The sequence below is a fragment of the Jaculus jaculus genome, chromosome 9 (genome assembly GCF_020740685.1).
Source record: "Jaculus jaculus isolate mJacJac1 chromosome 9, mJacJac1.mat.Y.cur, whole genome shotgun sequence".
NCBI classification, from domain to species: Eukaryota; Metazoa; Chordata; class Mammalia; order Rodentia; family Dipodidae; genus Jaculus; species Jaculus jaculus.
This window is the reverse complement of record NC_059110.1, coordinates 120980814-121000234: the sequence shown is the minus strand read 5'-3', so window position 1 is coordinate 121000234 and position 19421 is coordinate 120980814. Positions and strand designations below refer to the sequence as shown.

General features: G+C 48.4%; 1 protein-coding gene across 1 annotated transcript; it reads left to right on the top strand.

Annotated features, from left to right (window-relative positions):
- The first annotated feature begins 383 nt into the window (after positions 1–383).
- On the top strand, positions 384–13376 carry C9H17orf99 (chromosome 9 C17orf99 homolog). Its single transcript, XM_045157934.1, has 6 exons — positions 384–420; positions 753–791; positions 8526–8813; positions 11663–11932; positions 12059–12146; positions 13120–13376. The coding sequence occupies exons 1-6, from the start codon at positions 384–386 to the stop codon at positions 13124–13126; spliced, it is 729 nt and encodes a 242-aa protein (XP_045013869.1). The 3' UTR covers positions 13127–13376.
- The last annotated feature ends 6045 nt before the right edge of the window (positions 13377–19421 follow it).

Sequence of the window (19421 nt, the reverse complement as noted above, 5' to 3'; positions counted from 1 at the left end):
AAACTCAGCAGGTACAACCTTACAGCACCCTGCCCCCGTGCCAGGTCCAGGAGCAAGAACCCAGACATCCGCCACCTACTGCGTGAGCCCAGGGCCTGAACTTAGCAGTGGGGGCTGAGCTCAAGCCCTGCTTTAGCTCCCAGGCCCAAATTTCTTTCTTTTCTCTTGGGATTGAGGAGATAGTTGTCTACTGTGGCCTTCTGGGATGCTCTGGCCCAAACCCTGGCAGCTGGGCCCCCCCGATAGCTGCTGCGTCCAAGTTATCTCCTCCCTGCAGGGAGCCACCCAGGGGGCATCCCGGGGGGCCCAGGGTGGAAGGCCCAGATTAGGAAGCCCTGGCCAGCCCGAGCCACGGCCCCACACGGCCCCACTCCCGCAGAGAGATGAGGTTCTTTTGGCTGCTGTGCTTGGCCATACTGGGTGAGCCCCCTGGGGACCTTGGGATGGTGGGTTCCAGAAATGGGATGCTGAGAAGCCCAGGAGAGTAGAGCCTGAAGGCTGGAGTCTCTTGGAAGCCAGGGACAGAGGGCGAGGCTATGGGCTGAAGCCTCAAAGCAGCCCTGCAGACTACGAACATGGTGATCCCAAATGCCTTGATGCTCCAAAGAGCTCCTGAAAGGAGGTGCTGGCTGAGCCCTACCTGAGGCTTCACCACCGCCCTTCAGCCTGCTCCCTGTGTGTCTCAGCAGGGGGCAGCCTGGCGGGCTGGGCCTCCTCTATCAGGCTCCTAACCAATTCATCTCTTCTTACAGCTGCTGCACACAGCTTCCCCAAGGAGAAGCAGGCAGAAGGTGAGTCCCCCTCTCCCGCCTCTCACCTTCCAGGGAGAAGGGTTCATCTGGGGACCCCGGAGCCAGAAATCTGCCACAGATATCTTGGAGGTTGGTGATGGCAGGAATGTATACAGGTAGACCCAGATAGATAATTCTGGAACCCAGCCTCCACTTCTACAGGGCCCTGAGGGGTCAGCAGGCTGAGCGGTACAGTGCAGGGGGTCTTGGAGGATGTGGGATGGGGGGCTTATACCCAAGCAGATACACTCCAGTAGCTAGACCTCAGGTTTGGATCTGGAACAAAAATCTCACCCCACCTGGAGCCTCTCACTTGTGTCAGGCTGGGGAACTCAGGAGAGCGTTTGGCCCAGGGAGGAGAGACTCTCAGGTCTGGAGGGGGCTGGAGAAAGAATCTGGGGATTTCCAGGAGTCCAGCGTGGGCATGGCTGTCTTGCTCTGGAAGGTAGCTGGCATGGGGGCAGGGAGCTAGTGAGGATCATTCCTTCCCTCCCTCTTCTCCTCCTCAATCGATGGACCAGGAGACTGGTTCAGAGTCAGGGAGGAGGAGACTTTGGGAAGGACCATAGCTCCTGGTCTGCCCCACCCCCTCTACTGCCCCTTTTGGCTCTGCCCTGACTCACCCCTGCCTCCCTCCTCTCCCCTCTCCAGGCTCCTTCCTTGCTCCTCAGCCTATTTATGTCCAGCCCCCGTGTCGCTATGGAGGCAGTCTGCCACCTCCCTGTCTTGTCATTTACTTCATGTAACTGAGCCATCAAACAAAAGCTGGGCATCCCCCTCTGTTCTGCTTGAGGGCAGATACCCGGTCGTGTTGACGTAGGTCTCACTTGAATGAGGTGTAGGCAGAACTATCATTTCCTCATTTGCAATAAAAAAGAAACACAGTGTTGGTGTTTCAGCTAAAATAAGAGCCCGTGGCTGGGTCTCAGGAAAGTACCTGGGCAGAGGCATTTCTGCTTCCCACATCACCTCAGCCTGTGACTTCTGCTCAGATTTCTGCTGACCAAGTCCTGCTAACGAAACTTCTAAAAGGTTGACTGGTAAATCACTCATTCTTTCAACAAATACTTGCCGAGGTGTGTTTGGTCACAGACACTGTTTTGAGCCACCAGGGTAGAGCAGGTGCAGAAGCAAAACCTCCCTGTAGCCTTCAATGTAGTGGGGGCTGTGAGACGGGAGCGTGGAAACAAGCGTGTTCTTCGGTGTATGAGAATTCAAGAGTTTTGCCACGGCCAGAGGGGCAGCCTACGATCCCAGCTCTGGGAAGGTGGAGGCAGAAGGATCAGAAGTTAGAGTTTGGGCTGGAGAGATGGCTTAGCTGTTAAGGTGTCTGTCTGTGAAGCCTAAGGACCCAAGTTCGATTCCTCAGTACCCACATAAGCCAGATGCAAAAGCTGGCTCAGGCGTCTGGAGTTCCTTTGTAGTGGCTGCAGGCCCTGGTGTGCTCATTGCCTCTCTATCTATCTGCCCCCCCCAATAAATAAATTAAATTTTAAAAAAGAAATTAGAGTTCAACCTTAATTACATAATGAATCAGAGGTCACCCTGGGCTACATGAGACCCTGTCAGCAAGAAAGAGAGGGAGCTAGAAAGATGGCTTAGCGGTTGAGGCACTTTCCTGCAAAGCCAAAGGACCAGGTTCAATTCCCTCTTACCCATGTAAAGCACAAGGTGGCACATGCATCTGGAGTTCATTCACAGGGGCTGAAGGCCCTGGTGTGCCCATTCTCTCTCTCTCTCTCTCTCCTCTCTCATGAATAAATAAAAACAAAGAGAGAGGGAGGGAGGTGTGGACAGAGGAAGTCAGAGAAGGAGGAGGGGAAGGAAGAGGGGATTGATTAAGGAGCTTCTGGGCTTCTGGAGAGAAGAAAGAACTTGCATGTGGCACAGGGTGCAAAGATAGCCACTAAGGCGGACTCTAGACCCTTGGCCGGAGCCTGGAAGGATTGGTTAAATAAACGGCAGCCTGCTGAGGAGTTATTAGCACCTGACATAGCTGCGGAGGGTGTGGGAGCTTGGACACGAGTCTCTACCATTAAGGAGCAGAGGGCTAGAGTGCTGGAGAATCTGACTTTGAATTTCAACGAGAGTTGTGTTCAGTGTAGGGTACCAGGGCAGGAGTGACGGTTTGAAGATAACTGACCCAAAGAGACAGGGTGGAGCATACACAAAGACTTGAAGCTGGGGCTGGTATTTAGGGACATGGAAGGAGACTAGTCTAGAAATATGAAGAGGAGCGTGATGACGTGGTGGCGCACACCTTTAATCCCAGCACTCAGGAGGCAGAGGCAGGAGGATCGCCATGAGCTTGAGGCCATCCTGAGATGCTATAGTGAATTCCAGGTCCGCCTGAGCTAGATGAAGACCCTACCTTGAAAAACTCAAGAGAGAAATGAAAATATGAAGAGGATGTTGGCTCCTGTTGTCCCTGGCCATGAGAGATGTGGGATCTGACCAACCCATGAGACAGCTGAGGGCATCAGCGGGATACAGCTGTATGGGGCTTTGGGTGCCACTGAGCCTGCGTACCAGAGGGCTCAAAAGGAGAGCTTAGGACCAGGGAACCAGTAGGAACTATCAGGAAGAGGGAGGGAGAGGGTGACCAGAGAGCCTGGGGTTCCTCCCAAGCTTGATGGGAGCATCCCTACAATGTCCTCATTCCCTGGAGGACTGTTTGGTTGAAGGTCAGATTTGCACGCAAGTTGACACCCCCGAAGAGATAAGCAAGGACCCTTGTTCCCCCTTCTGGCCAATCAGTCTTGCTGAGTGATGGTCCAGGACTACGCAAAAATCGCTCAGGCTCCTGTGGCTGCTGCAGCAAAGGCTGCAGTTTGGGTGGCTTGAGACAGCAGAAGTGTGTCCCAGCACAGCTCATAGGCCCAGTGTGGGAAGCCCGGGGTTGGCAGGGCTGTGTCCTTCTGAAGGCTCCATGGGAACCTCAGTCATCTCTCTCTCTGCTTCTTGCTAGGTCCTCTCTGTCTCTCTGTGTCTCTTGTCCTCTGCTTGCTAGGTGTAACCCAGCATGGACTCCTAGTGGACTCAGGCAAATCCACTCAGCTGGAGTGCATCTGTGTACATCAGTACACACACCACTTCAGTACTGGGAATGGAATTTTCTGGAGGCTGCTGCAATCAACCGTCAACAGCAGAACTTCTTGCTCAGGGCCCTGCTTCGGGTCTAGAGAATCTCAGTCACTGGGGCCAAACTTTCAGTCATCAGGAAGCAAGTCTGTGGGAAAGTGGAGGCGTCCTGAAGGGCACTGAGTCACGCTGGGCTTCAGCACCACTGCCTGCCTTGATAAATGCTGAGTGGCTTGCTATTGCTTTCTTTTTTTTTTCAAGGTAGGGTCTCACTCTGATCCAGGCTGACCTGGAACTCACTATGTAGTCTCAGTCTCAGGGTGGCCTTGAACTCGCAGTGATCCTCCTACCTCTGCCTCCCACGTGCTGTGATTAAAGGCATGCGTCACTACAGCTGGCATATGTTTGTTTTGTTATTTTTTAAAAATATTTTATTAGTCAATTAATCTAGTTATTTGAAAAAGATAGAGAAAGAGGCATATGTAGAGAGAGAATGCACACACCAGGAACTTTACCCACTGCAAACGAACTCCAGACTAAATGCACCACCTTGAGCATCTGGCTAACGTGGGCCCTGGGGAACTGAACCTGGATCCTTTGTCTTTGCTAGCAAATGCCTTAACTACCAAGACATTTCCCCAGCCCTGTTTTAGTTTTTGAAGGTTAGGTTCTTGTTCTAGCCCAGGTTAACCTGGAACTCACTCTGTAGTCCCAGGCTAGCCTTGAACTCACAGTGATCCTCCTACTTGTGCTTCCTGAGTGCTAGGATGAAAGAAGTGTGCTACCATGCCCAGTCTCTTGCTTGCATTCTTTTTTCCAGTGTTGAGTATCAAACCCAGGGCCTTGTACATCCTGTACACACACCAGGATGTACAAACGCACCACTCTGCATTTGGATTTACATTAGTGTTGGGGAGTTGTGTGTGTGGACACACCAGGGTCTCTTCCTGCTGCAGAAGTATGCCCATTCATCTTTACATAGGGAGCCAGAGAACTGAACCCAGGTTGGCAGGCTTTATAGAAGGACAGTCAGTGCCTTTAAAAAAAAAGTATCTGGGGCTGGAGAGATGGCTTAGCGGTTAAGCACTTGCCTGTGAAGCCTAAGGACCCCGGTTCGAGGCTCGGTTCCCCAGGTCCCACGTTAGCCAGATGCACAAGGGGGCACACGCGTCTGGGAGTTCGTTTGCAGAGGCTGGAAGCCCTGGCGAGCCCATTCTCTCTCTCTTCCTCTATCTGTCTTTCTCTCTGTGTCTGTCGTTCTCAAATAAATAAATTAATTAATTAATTAAAAAGAAAAGTATCTGGTCACCGTGAGTTCGAGGCCACCCTGAGATTACATAGTAAATTCCAGGTCAGCCTGGGCTAGAGTGAAACCCTACCTTCGGGGGTGGGGGGAAGAAAAGAAAAAATGTTTCTGGGGCTGGAGGGATGGCTTTGCAGATAAGGCATTTGCCTGCAAAGCCAAAGGACCCAGGTTCAATTACCCAGGACCCACATTAGCCAGATGCACAAGGGGGCACATGCATCGGGAGTTCATTTGCAGTGGCTGGAGGCCCTGGCATGCCCATTCTCTCTCTCTGTATCTGGGTCAGGTATAGTGGCACATGCCTTTAATCCCAGCACTGGGGAGGCAGAGGTAAGAGGATCTCTGTGAGTTCAAGGCCAGCCTGACACTACATAGTGAATTCCAGGTCAGCCTGGGCGAGAGTGAGACCCTACCTAGAAAACAACAACAACAACAAAAAAGTATATCCCTTGGGCTGGAGGGATGCCTTAGTGGTTAAAGCGTTTGCCTATAAAGCCAAAGAATCCAGGTTTAATTCCCCAGGACCCACATTAACCCGATGCACAAGGGGGTGCATGCGTCGGGAGTTTGTTTGCAGTGTCTAGAGGCTCTGGCCCACCCATTCTTTCTCACTCTCCCTTCCTCTTTCTCTGTCAAATAAATTTAAAAAAAAATTTTTTTTTTTTAAGGTAGGGTCTCACTCTGGCTCAGGCTGACCTGGAATTAACTATGTAGTCTCAGGGTGGCCTCGAACTCATGGTGATCCTCCTTCCTCTGACTCCCGAGTTCTGGGATTAAAGGTAGGTGCCACTACGCCCAGCTTTTTTTGTTTGTTTGTTTGTCTTGAGGTAGGGTCTCACTTTGGTCCAGGCTGACTTGGAATTAACTATGTAGTCTCAGGGTGGCCCTGAACTCATAGCGATCCTCCTACCTCTGCCTCCCGAGTGCTGGGAGTAAAGGCATGTGCCACCACACCCGGGTGATATATGTATGTTTTTTAAAGTATCCCTCTCAACACATGAGGTGTGCTTGTTGGAGCTTTGAGGGATACAGAAGGGGCAGGGTCTGGTAGTGGGGGAGAGGTGTGGTTGAGGAAGACACCTGGTGTCACCTCTGGCCTTCATACATGTGCGCACACCTGTGCACGCATATGTGGACATACATGTGAGCGTGCATATGTACCACACACACATATACAACTAGAAATATGCATAGTGTTAGGAGGGCTGGGGAGATGGCTCAATGGTTAAAGGTCATTTGCAAAGCCTGCTGGACAGGGTTTGATTCTCCAGTACTTGCATAATAAAGCCAGACGCACACAAAGTGACAAGTGTCTGGAGTACATTTACAGGGGGAGGAGGCCCTGATGCACTTATAGGTTCTCTTTCCTCACAAATAAATTATATATTTTTAACTTTTTTTTTTTTTTTTGGTGGTGCACACCTTTAATCCCAGCACTGGGGAAGCAGAAGTAGGAGGATCACTGTGAGTTTGAGGCCTACCTCAAAAAAAACAAATATATACATACATATATATATATATGTATATATATATATATGTATGTTGGGGAAGTGCTTGCCTACAAAGCCTGACTAATGACCTGGGTTCAATTCCCCAGTATCTATGTATAGCCAGATGTACAAAGTGGTACATACATTTGGAGTTCATATGCAGCAACTAGAGGACCTGGTGGGACCATTCTCTCTCTCTGGCATGGTGGCGCATGCTTTTAATCCCAGCACTTGGGAGGCAGAGGTAGGAGGATTGCTGTGAGTTCAAGGCCAGCCTGAGACTACATAATGAATTCCAGGTCAGCCTGGGCTAGAGTGAGACCCTACCTCAAAAAAATTATTTATTATTTATTTGCAACACACACACACACACATACACACAGAGGGAGAGAGAGAGAGAGAGAGAGCGCATAGGCATGCCAGGGCCTCTTGTTTTTTGGCTTGAAAAAAAAAGGCTGGAGAGATTGCTTAGTGTTTAAGGTGTTTGTCTGCGAAGCCTAAGGATGCATGTCTGATTCCCCAGTATCCACATAAGCCCAATGCACAAGGTGGCACACGCATCTGGAGTTCGTTTGCAGTGGCCAGAGGCCTTGGAGCTCTCCTTCTTTCTCTCGATAACAAATAAATAATACATATTTTTAAAAGCCTGAGGTGCCAGATGTGGTGGCTTCAGAAGCTGAGATGAGAGGAGCGCTGTGAGTTCAAGGCCAGCCTGGGGCTACAGAATGAGTTTCAGGTCGGTCTGGGCTAGAGCGAGACCCTACCTCAATAAAAAGGTGCGGGGCACTTGTGAGTAGGTATGCTGTCCAGAAGGGGAAGCCTGCTGGAACAGGGGGAGGGCAGGAGGCCACCCTGGGCCCAAGGACGAACATAGTCAGGCACTGCGAACATGCCACTCTGGAGCCGTTGCCTCTCCTTCAAAGGGTCTGCTGCAGCTGGCACAGTGCTATGCCCCTGTGATCCCAGCACTCAGGAGGCTGAGGCAGAAGGATTACGAGAATTTGAGGCCAGCCTAGGCTGCATGGGAGACCTTGTCCCACAAAAGCAAAATAAATAAATGAAGGATGAATGGACTCACCTAATAGCTTCCCTTCCGTCTGACTTCCACAGCACAGCACTCAGGTTCACATGGCAGCAGGGACTTTATTTATGACTTTGTATTATTTCTTTTTGTGGTTTTGGGGTTGGGGGGATTAGGTCCAAGGCCTTGTATATGCCAAGCCCAATCTCTGCAATGGAACTGCCCTCCCCCGCCCCCCACAAACACCTCAGTACTCTTCCAGAATGAACGATATTCCTTCACACGAATCCACCACATTTTATCTAATCCATTAGGCTGCTCTGATTTTGAGGCCTGTCTCCACTTCTTGGCAGCCGAGACCACAGCTGCTTGCTGCTCCTACAGGTGCACACTTGCATCTGTCAAGTCCATCTTTGACTCGGTGGGGGTGTGTCTAGGATACAATCACTGAGTCAGTCATTCTAAAACTGCCAAATCATTATTTTTTAAAAATTGAATGTGCGTGTGTGTGTGTGTGATCATATGCACGCGTGCAGGCATACGCATCCTGCGCCGTGCGTGTGGAGGTCAGAGGACCACCTTGCGTGTGTCCTCACCTTCAACGTGGGGTCTTTTGTGATTCATCGCCGAGAATGCCAGGCTAGCTGGCCCAGGGGCTTCCGGGATTCTCCTCCCATTTCGTCAGAGGCACCCTGGCATTTCAGATGTATGTTGCTGAGTCTGGCTTTACCTGGGTTCCGGATGGTAAATGCTTTCTCCACTGAGCTGACCCCAACCCCTGACTAGCATTTCTTCCCCAGAGTACCCAATGGGTGGCCTCTGTCTTTTCTCCCCAGATGTCAGCATCACCTACAGCGTCCTGGAGGTTTATCCCAGAAGCCGTCGAGTGCTCATAACGTGTTACGCACCCCAAGCACCCCGGCCCATCACCTATACCCTCCTGGCCAGCCGGGGTGTTCAGGTGACCACAAAGGTCATGAACAATGACAACCCAGCTTCCTTCAACATCAACGTGACGCTCAAGTCCAGCCCAGACCTGCTTACCTACTCCTGCCGGGCATCCTCTGCCCAGGGCATCTACGGACTCAGTGCCAAGCTGCAGTTGTACTGGGAGCTGTGGGCCAGTAAGTGCAGGGGACATGGGCCAGGGAGGGAGGCAGGATGCTCCCAAGTGGGGGAGGGAACTGCACACTCTGGGATGATGAGAGAGGAAAGAGAGGGGCAGGACAGCACAGTGGAGACATGACAGGCTGCTGGTCTCCAAGGCCGTGCTCCATTCCCCGGTGTCCTCACTGGGCCCGTGAGCACAGTGAGATGGTGGAAGTGGCCCAAGGCCTGACCTGGGTCTGGTAAACCAGAAACGTTTTCAAGTTATCTTAGCTTATCCTTACAACCACTCAGAGGCAGCCCCAGTTCCACGCTGCAAAGCTGAAATGATGAGGCTGAGGAAGTTGCCCAGACAACCTGCAAGTGGCCAGAGGCTGGTTTCAAACCCTGCTCTGTGCACTCCAAACCCCTTTCTTTCTCCCCTTCCTTCCTTCCTTCCTTTCTCCCTCTGCCTCCTCCATACTGAGACTAAAGACATGCACCACCACATCTGCCTATTTAGTTATTTCATTTATTTATTTGCTTTTTTAAAAAAATATTATTTATTTATTATTTTATTTATTTTTTATTTTTGCTTATTTTGAAGTAGGGTCTCACTCTAGCCCATGCTGACCTGGAATTCACTATAGAGTCTCAGGGTGGCCTCGAACTCAAGGTGATCCTCCTACCTTTTGCCTTCCAAGTGCTGGGATTAAAGGACGTGCGCCACTGTGTCTGGCTTATTTATTTATTTTTAAATTGATTTATTTATTTGCAAGCAGAGAGAGAATGGACACACAAGGGCTTCTAGTCACTGCTAACAAACTCTAGCTGCATACACCACTTTGTGCATGTAGCCTCATGTGGGTTCTGGGAAATTGAACCCAGTCCGTCAGGCTTTGCAAGCAAGCACATTTAACTGCTGAACTATCTCTCAAGCCTCTTATTTATTTAATTTTTTGCCTATGTGTGCATAGTATATGCATGTGTGTGTATATTTGCCATGTCCCATGCACTTACTTGCCTGTGAGTGGAAGGATGTGATTGATCCATCATGTCTGGTCTTACTTTGAGCTGGAGTCTCTTAAAAGTTATTAATTTATGAGAGAAGGGCTAGATAGACAGGTAGAGAGGGAGAGAGAATGGGCACATCAGGGCCTCCAGCCACTGTAAATGAACTCCAGATGCATGTGTCACCTTGTGCATCTGGTTTACATGGGTACTGGGGAATTGAATCTGGGTCCTTAGGCTTCATAGGCAAATGGAGTCTTTTAATATTGATTGCAGAGCTTGCAAAGCCCTGAAGATTGTGGGGTCTCTGCTCCCCTGTAGGACTTGGGTTATGGGTGCATGTTCACATGCCCAGCTAGTTTAAGTGGGATCTGAAGGGTTTTATTTTTCTTTGGTTATCTTAGGCAGACCTAGAATTCACTATGTAGTTTCAGGGTGGCCTCGAAGTCACAGTGATCCTCCTACCTCTGCCTCCCGAGTGCTGGGATTAAAGGCGTGCGCCACCATGTCCGGCTAGGTTTTGTTTTGAGTTAGGGTCTCACTCTAGCCCAGGCTGACCTAGAACTCACTGTATAACTTCAGGCTGGTCTCAACTCACAGCAATGTTCCTATTTCAGCCTTCCAAGAGCTGATCTGCAGCCTCTCAGGCCCTCTTGCTTGTGTAGAAAGGGCATTTAATCCCTAACTCATCTCTCCATCTTTTAGTTATTTATTTTTTGAGACATGGTCTCATGTACCTAAGCTGGTGTCTAACTAGCTAAGTAGCCAAGGTCAACTTGGAATCTGTGCCCTCACACCCAGCTAGGGTACTGTGGAGGGAACGTCATTGACCATGCCAATTGAAAGTGACTCATTTGAGAAATTTGGCTGTCCTCTCTGATCCTGATTTCTCAGGTCAGATAAACCACTTAGTTTTAGCTTGGTGACATGGACCTTTAGCATGTGTGACTCCATTTTTATTTTTAGTTTGGTCTGTGTAGGAACTTAGTTTAAGCCAATGACTTCCTCTAACTTTTACTGACTGAAAGAATAGAATTAGGGTTCCTAAATACATTTACATAGGACATAAAGACGCTAAAAGTGTACTCATTATTTATTTGAAATTCAAATTTAACTGGGTGCCTGCCTAGCATTTTTATTTGCTAAGTATAGAAACCTAACATAGACTATACAAGAATAAAACCATGAGCCAGGCATGGGGGCCACATCTCTACTCCCAGCACTGCAGAGGCCGAGGCAGGACTATCACAAGGTCCAGACAAAGTAGGGCAACATGAGACCATCTCAAAAAACAAAACACACACACACCCCAGAGGCTAGAGAGATAGTTTAGCAGTTAGTGCACTTGCCTGTGAAACCTAAGGTCTCACGTTCAATTCCCCAGTACCCACGTAAGCCAGATGCACAAGGGGGCACAGTGGCTAGAGGCCTTGATGTGCCTATTCTCTCTCTCTCCCTCTTTGTCTCTCAACTAAATAACTAAATCAAATTTAAAAAAAGAAAACAAAGCCAGGCATGGAGGCGCACGCCTTTAATCCCAGCACTTGGGAGGCAGAGGTAGGAGGATGGCTGAGTTTGGGTTTAGACTGGATTGCATAGAGAGTTCCAGGCCAGGTAGGGCCACCTAGCAAGACTCTGTCTCTAAATACCCTTGTACAAACAAAATAATAAAACCCCAAACTGAAATCATCTAGTACACACTAGAAACAGACTAACAGCCAGGACGCACAGTGGCAAGTGTACTCTGGCTGGCTACCGAGTCGGGAGGCTCCGCCAAGCCTCGGCTCAGTCAAGCTTCCATGTCATAAAGAGAACGGACTAGGGCCGTGCAAAGCCTCCCGACCATGTCTGGGCTGCCCTCTTCCTACCCTGCCAGAGCCCGTGTCCCAGCTCCAGGTTGACTTGGCCCTACTGGAAGGAGACGAAGGGCCTACGGTGGAGCTGTCCTGCCTGGCATCCTCTGGCAGCCCACCCATCACCTACAGCCTGGTTGGGAAGGATGGGCGAGTATATGCCCAGGAGAGGCCGCTCCACGGGCAGCCCGCCTTCTTTTTCATCCCATTGTCCCAGATGTCGGGCTGGTTCCGGTGCCAGGCTGAAAACAGCGTCAGTGCCCAGAGCAGCACCCCCACGTTGCTGGTCCCAGGTGAGCTGGGAGTGGGGCTAGGAAGAAAGTTGGGAGAGGGGATCAGTTCAGACTGGCTCCTCCCCAGAGTGGGAGGGACCCCAGCATGCATGCTGACCCTGCTCACGCTTTTCACTGCCCTCACAGGGGAGCTGCCCCCGGGAGCCACCTCCGTGCTGGCCGGCAGCCTCGTCTCCATTGCGGCCATTGGCTCCGGGATGCTGGGCTGGACCAGGTAGGCCATGGGGGCTGTGTGTGAGGCCGGGGCGAGCTGCCCACCACCTCTGTGGATGAGCTGAGGCCCTGGCTGGGAGAAGTGATCAGCGGTTAGTGGGCTATGGGGCAAGGATGCCATTAAGGTACAACAAGGGTTTAGCATGACGCTGCTTATCACACCCAAAGAGACTGGCATGCTCCTCATATATCTCACCCTGACCCTTGCTGCCAGCTGACTTCTGGGTGGGGCATTTCCTTATATTTCTTTTTCTTTTTTTTTTTTTTTTTTTTTTGGTTTTTCGAGGTAGGGTCTCACTCTGGTCCAGGCTGACCTGGAATCAACTCTGTAGTCTCAGGGTGGCCTCGAACTCATGGCGATCCTCCTACCTCTGCCTCCCAAGTGCTGGGATTAAAGGCGTGCGCCACCGCGCCCGGCTCATTTCCTTATATTTCGATGGGGCTCACGGGACACCTAGGGACCTGGGTGCCTGAACTTGAGCTTTCCACTGGTCAGCCTTTCTCCAGGGATGGGACCTGTGGGGGATTCCCCTCCCCAGGCCATCACTTGGTTGACGTGTAAATGACCAGGGCCTTTGTGTTGTCTGGCGTCAGGTGCCACAGGCCTCTCTGCTTGTCCACTGCTGGCCTGGAGCGGGAGCCACTTGTGCCTCCTTGAACTTCTCACCTCAATACTTGCTCCATCTTTGGGTCCATCCTCCCAAGTCTGTCTTATCCAGAGCCCATGCTCGTGGTAGAGTACATCGCCTCGCTAAGCCTTGTTGTTCCTTTCTGTCAAATGGGACGCAGAGGACAGGCTCCCACTGACCATGTGACCCAGGACCAGTGCTTGGCCTCTTGGTGACTCACTGTCCCTTGCATTTAGTGGGGTGAGTAAGCCTCACACCCCAGGCATTGATGTGCTTGCCACCATAAACTGAGTGGCTCAGAGTTGAGTCTGCCTAAACCTGAAGTGTCAACTCTCTTGTCATCAGGTTGTGACCAGAAGACACAGGCTTGACAGAGTCCCGTGGAGTGCCTGGGCTTCCTGTGCTGCCCCATAGATGGAGCCAACATCAGGATGAAGTGAAGCCTTAGGGGTGGGGGAGAAAAGGGCAGGTACAAGTCAGGCGACACGAAACAGAAAACGCATGTGCCACGCAAGTCTAGAGTGAGACCCCTGGGGAATAAAATTGCATCACATGTGGGAGTTGTGCTGGCTACATATTGATTTACATGAGGCCTAATCTAAACAACAAAAAAAGTTTCTGAATAAACAACCACCAAAAATTAATTCAAGGGCTGGAGAGATAGCTCAGAGGTTAAGGTGCTTGCCTGCAAAGCCTAAGGACCCAGGTTCAATTCCCCAGTACCCATGTAAACCAGATGCACATGGTGACGCATGCATCTGGAGTTTGTCTGCAGTGGATAGAGGCCCTGATAAAACCATTCTTTCTCTCAAATAAATAAATCTAAATAAAAAATATTTTTAAAAATATTAATTCAAGGGCTGGAGGATGGCTTATTGGTTAAGGCATTTGCCTGCAAAACCAAAGGACCCAAGTTTGATTCCCCAGGACTCACATAAGCCAGATGCACAAGGTGGTGCACGCATATGGAGTTCGTTTGTAGTGGCTGGAGGCCCTGTGTTGGGAGCTATGAATCAAACCTCGGCCATGTTAACAGAAACCGCCATATAGCAAGTTAAGTTTCTACTTCCTCACCTAATATTCAATTACCAGGGAATCATACGCTTGGCTGAATACTCCCCCATGCTGTCGGTAGCTGATGAAGAAACAAAGGCATTGCAGCCCACCGCTGAATAGTGGGCCTCCCCTCTTTTGAATAAAAGAAGGGAGGAGATGTTGGGAGCCATAGAGCAAAAGCCTCTCCATTTTGCCTGGGCCTGCTCATAAGCTGACTCATTATACAGAAAGCTGGTCCATCCAGCTTTCTGTTAGGTACTTCTGGAACCGGGTCAGCAGACTGCTTACAGAATCTTATCTTTTGCAAAAGGCCAGTTTATGGTCAGGATGTGAAGCCTGGTGTAGTCAGGATGTTAAGCCATTGAGGCAAGATTAGATGAACACCTAATTACATCCTCTCTAGGTTTCCTGACAATTCCAAAGCCCTAAATCACGTCAGCCAGCTTATCCCCCCCCCCCTTTTCTTCCCCTATATAACCAATGTGTAAAAATAAAGACTCTGAGGCCTTGACAAACACCTAGCATGGTCTCCTTCTTGTGTCTGTTTGCCTTCTTTCATTCAGGTTAATTTTCCCCTCGTTTCCTTGTTAGACTCCCCGCTGGCCGGGGCAGCCCTGGTGTGCCCATTCTCTCTCTCTCTCTCTCAACCTCCCTCTTTCTCTCTGTCAAATAGATTAAGAAAATAAAAATATTTTTAAAATAATATAATAATAAATTAAAAAAATAATTCTAAATCAAGCTCATAGGCTGGAGAGAATGGCTCAGTGGTTAAAAGCATTTGCTTGTAAATCCTAATGGCCCAGGTTCAATTCCCCAGTACACATGTAAAGCTGGATGCACAAAGTGGTGGATGTGTCTGGAGTTTGTTGGCAGTGGCAGGAGGCCCTGACATGTGCATGCATCCATCCTCCCTCCCCTCCTTCTTTCCTTCCTTTCTTTCTTTCTCACCCCCTCCCTTCATTTGTTTCAAGGAAAGTTCTCACTCTAGCCCAAGCTGACCTGGAACTCACTCTCTAGTCCCAGGCTGGCCTCAAACTCAGCGATTCTCTTACCTCTGCCTCCCGAGTACTGGGATTAAAGATACAAACCACCTCGCCCAGCTCTCTCTCTCTTTCAAATATATATGTATATATTTGAAAGGTCAGCCTGGGCTAGAGTGAGACCCTACCTCAAAAAAACAAACAAGCCGGGCGTGGTGGCACACGCCTTTAATCCCAGCACTCGGGAGGCAGAGGTAGGAGGATCACTGTGAGTTCGAGGCCACCCTGAGACTACATAGTGAATTCCAGGTCAGCCTGAGCCAGAGTGAGACCCTACCTTGAAAAACCAAAAAAAAAAAAAAAAAAAAAAGTATTTATTTATTTAAGAGAGATGGAGAAAGAATGAGTGTGCCAGGGCCTCCTGCTACTACAAACACATTCCAAATGCATGCACTACTTTGTACATATGGTTTTATGTGGGTACTGGAGAGTCAGACCCCAGCCATCAGGCTTTGCAAGTATGTACCTTTAACCACAGAGCCATCTCTTCAGGCTCCTTTATTTCTTTCTTTTTTTTTTTTTTTTTCTTTTTTGGTTTTTCAAGGTAGGGTTTTGCTCTAGACCAGGCTGACCTGGAGCGTGTCCTTGAACTCATGGCGATCCTCCTGCCCCTGCTTCGCAAGTGCTGGGATTAAAGGCACGTGCCACCACACCCAGCTATTTCTCTATCTGTCTATCTATCTTTTTCTTTTTTCATTTTTTGTTTTTTTGAGGTAGGGTCTACTCTAGTCCAAGCTAACCTGGAACTCACTCTGTAGCCCAGATAGGCCTTAACTAGCAGCAATTCTTCTTCTTCCAAATGATGGAACTACAGTTGTGTAACACCACCCCCAGATTTAGAATATTTGGTTTTAAAAATTGCTGTTTGAAAGCCAGGCATGAGACCCACCTCAGAAAGAATTGTGGTTGGAGTTGCTGACTTGGGTTACAGTAAAAAAGAAAGGGGGTGCGCTGGAGAAATGGCTTAGTGGTTAAGGCACCTGCCTGCAAAGCCAAAGGACCCAGGTTCAATTTCCCAAGACCCATATAAGCCTGATGCACAAGTTTGTTTCCAGTAGCTGGAGGCCCTAGAGTACCCATTCTTTCCCTCTCTCTCTCTCTGTCTCTTTCAAATAAATAAATAAAAAGATTGTTGGGCATGGTGGCACACACCTTTAAACCCAGCTCTTGGGAGGCAGAGGTAAGAGGATCATTGTGAGTTTAAGGCCACCCTGAGACTACCTAGTGAATTCCAGGTCAGCCTGGTCTACAGACAAACCCTACCTTGAAAAAACAAAACAAAACAGAGGCAACACCAAAAAAATATTCAAGAGCTGGAGAGATGGCTTAGCAGTTAAGGTGCTTCCTTGTAAAGCCTAAGGACCCAGGTTCAACTCCCTAGTACCCATATAAACCAGATACATGAGTTGATGCATACATACAAGGTCATACATGCACACAGGATGGTGCATAGGTCTGGAGCTCAATTGCAGTGGATAGAAGCACACCAATTCTCTCTTTCTTTATCTCTCTCCCTCCCACATAAATAAAATGAATTAAAAAAATTTTTAAATATTTATTTTATTTGAGAAAGAAGGGACATCTATAGAGATAATGGGTGCACCAGGGCTTTTAGGTGCTGCTAATGAACTTAGACACATGTGCCACTTTGTGAATCTGGCTTACTTGGGTCCTATGGCTTTGCAAGGCAAATGCCTTAAATGCTAAGTCATCCCTCTAGTCCAAATTTTAAAATAAATTTTTTTTTTAATTGAGCCAGGTGTGGTGGTGCACGCCTTCAATCCCAGCACTTGTGAGACAGAGGTAGGAGAATTGCCATGAGTTTGAGGCCAACCTGAGAATACATAGTGGATTCCAAGTCAGCCTGGGCTAGAGTGAGACCCTACCTCAAAAAAAGAAAAAATCATGACATTTGGCTTAGAATTAGGAAAGCATTTGCAACCATTTCTGAGATGGCTATACACATGGTTTGGCCACTTTGTACTCTGTATTTATGCACAGCCAGTATTCTTACTACTGATGGTTGTAAAACCAAAATATTGATCAACTATGAAGAATATTGTACATCCTGCAGTATCAAATATCCAGCCAGGATTTAATTCATGATGTATGTATAAGCACATTCATCTGCATAAAGTTTTTTTAAATATTTCACTTATTTGAGAGACAGAGAAAGAGGACTGAGAAAGAGAGAGAGTATAGGCATGCCAGGGCCTCCTGCCACTGCAAACAAACTCCTGATGCATGCATCACTTTGTGCATCTGGCTTTACGTGGGTACTGGGGAATCAAACTCAGGTCACTAGTTTTTGCAGACAACCGCTTTAACCACTGAGACACCTCTCCAGCATGAATTTAGATAGATAGATAGATAGATAGATAGATAGATAGATAGATAGATAGAGATATATATACATATCTATCTATCTATCTATTTTTTTCAAGGTAGGGTCTCACTCTAGCTCAGACTGACCTGGAATTCACTATGTAGTCTTAGGGTGGCCTCGAACTCACGGCAATCCTCCTACCTCTGCCTCTGGATTACTGGGACTAAAGGCGTGCGCCACCATGCCTGGCTTAATATTTTATTTTTATTTATTTATTTGAGACAGAGAAAAAGGTAGGGGGAGAGAAAGAGAGAGAGAGAAGGGAGGAAGAGAGAATGGGCGTGTCAAGGCCTCTAGCCATTGCAAATGAACTATAGACTACGCATTACCTTGTGCATCCAGCTTACATAGGTACTGGAGAATCAAACCTGGGTCCTTAGGTTTTACAGGCAAGCGTCTTAACTGCTAAACCATCTCTCCAGCCCCTGAATTCTTTTTAAAAATACATTTTAAAAACTTTTGGTTTTTTGTTTTTTCGAGGTAGGGTCTCACTCTAGCCCAAGCTGACCTGGAATTCACTTTGGAGTCTCAGGGTGGCGTTGAACTCACAGCTATCCTCCTACCTCTGCCTCCCGAGTGCTGTGATTAAAGGCATGTGCCACCACGCCCAGCTTTTTAAAAACTTTTAATTAATCAATTAATTATTAATTTTGGTTTTTCGAGGTAGGGTCTCACTGTAGCCCAGGCTGACCTGAAATTCATTATGTTGTCTCAGGTTGGCCTGGAACTCACAGCGATCCCCCTAACTCTGCCTCCCGAGTGCTGGGATTAAAGGAGTGCACTACAGGGCTGGAGAGATGGCTTAGCGGTTAAGCGCTTGCCTGTGAAGCCTAAGGACCCCGGTTCGAGGCTCGGTTCCCCACGCGTCTGGAGTTCGTTTGCAGAGGCTGGAAGCCCTGGCGCGCCCATTCTCTCTCTCTCTCCCTCTATCTGTCTTTCTCTCTGTGTCTGTCGCTCTCAAATAAATAAATAAATAAATAAATAAATAAATAAATAAATTTAAAAGGAGTGCACTACAACGCCTGGCTAAAAAAAGAAAACTTTTAAATAAAATTATTTATTTGTATGAGAGAGAGAAAAAGAGGAGGCATATATATATAGAGAGAATGTGTGGACATGCCAGGGCCTCTACACTGCAAACGAACTCCAGACACATGCACCACCTTGTGTATCTGGCTTACACAGGTACTGCAGAATCGAAACTTGGTCCTTAGGCTTCGCCTCTGATTTTTTTTTTTTTTTCCAAGAAACTTCTTACTCTAGTCCAGACTGGACTGGAACTCACAATGATCCTCCTACCTCTGCCTCCCAAGTCCTGCAATTACAGGCATGAGCCACCATGCCCACTAAGTGTGGATTTTAGAAGGTGGGTAGCAAGAGACAAAATCATGAGGCCTGGAACTCACTCACCTCCCAGTGCCTTTTCTCCATCCAGCCAAGGATGGGGAGGGGTTGGATGGTGTCTGTGAAAAGACTCAGTTTGGGCTAGGAAGATTTCTCAGTACTTAAAGGTGCTGCTTGCAAAATCTGCTGGCCTGAGCTCATTTCCTCAATACCCACATAAAGTCAGAAGAAACACAAAGTGGTACATGTGGAGTACATTTGAAGTGCAAGAAGCCCTGGTGTACCTATTCCTTCTCTGGGTCCCTCTGCTTACAAAGAAATAAATTAGGGCTGGAGAGATTGCTTAGTGGTTAAGGCACTTGCCTGCAAAGCCTAAGGGCCCAGGTTCAACTCCCTAGAACCCACATAAACCAGGTGCACATACATCTGGGTTCTTTGCAGTGATGTATCCATTCTCTCTTTCTGCTTCTCTCTCAAATAAATAAATAAAAATAAAATTCTTGCCCTGGAGAGATGCCTCAGTCGTTAAGGCATTTGGCTACGAAGCCAAAAGACCTAGGTTTGATTCCCCAGGAGGACCCATGTAAGCCAGATGTGGCGCATGCATCTGGAGTTTGTTTACAGTGGCCGAAGACCCTAGCGTGCCCATTCTCTATCTACCTCTTTCTCTCTAAAATGAACAAAATAAAAGTTAAAAAAATAAGTAAAATTCTTAAAAAATAACTAGATTATAAATCTTTTTTTAAAAAAAAAGACCTAGTTCCTCCACATCTGCTCACCTTTTCCCTCCAGCCCAACTTCTGGTAGCTTCAGGTCTCTCA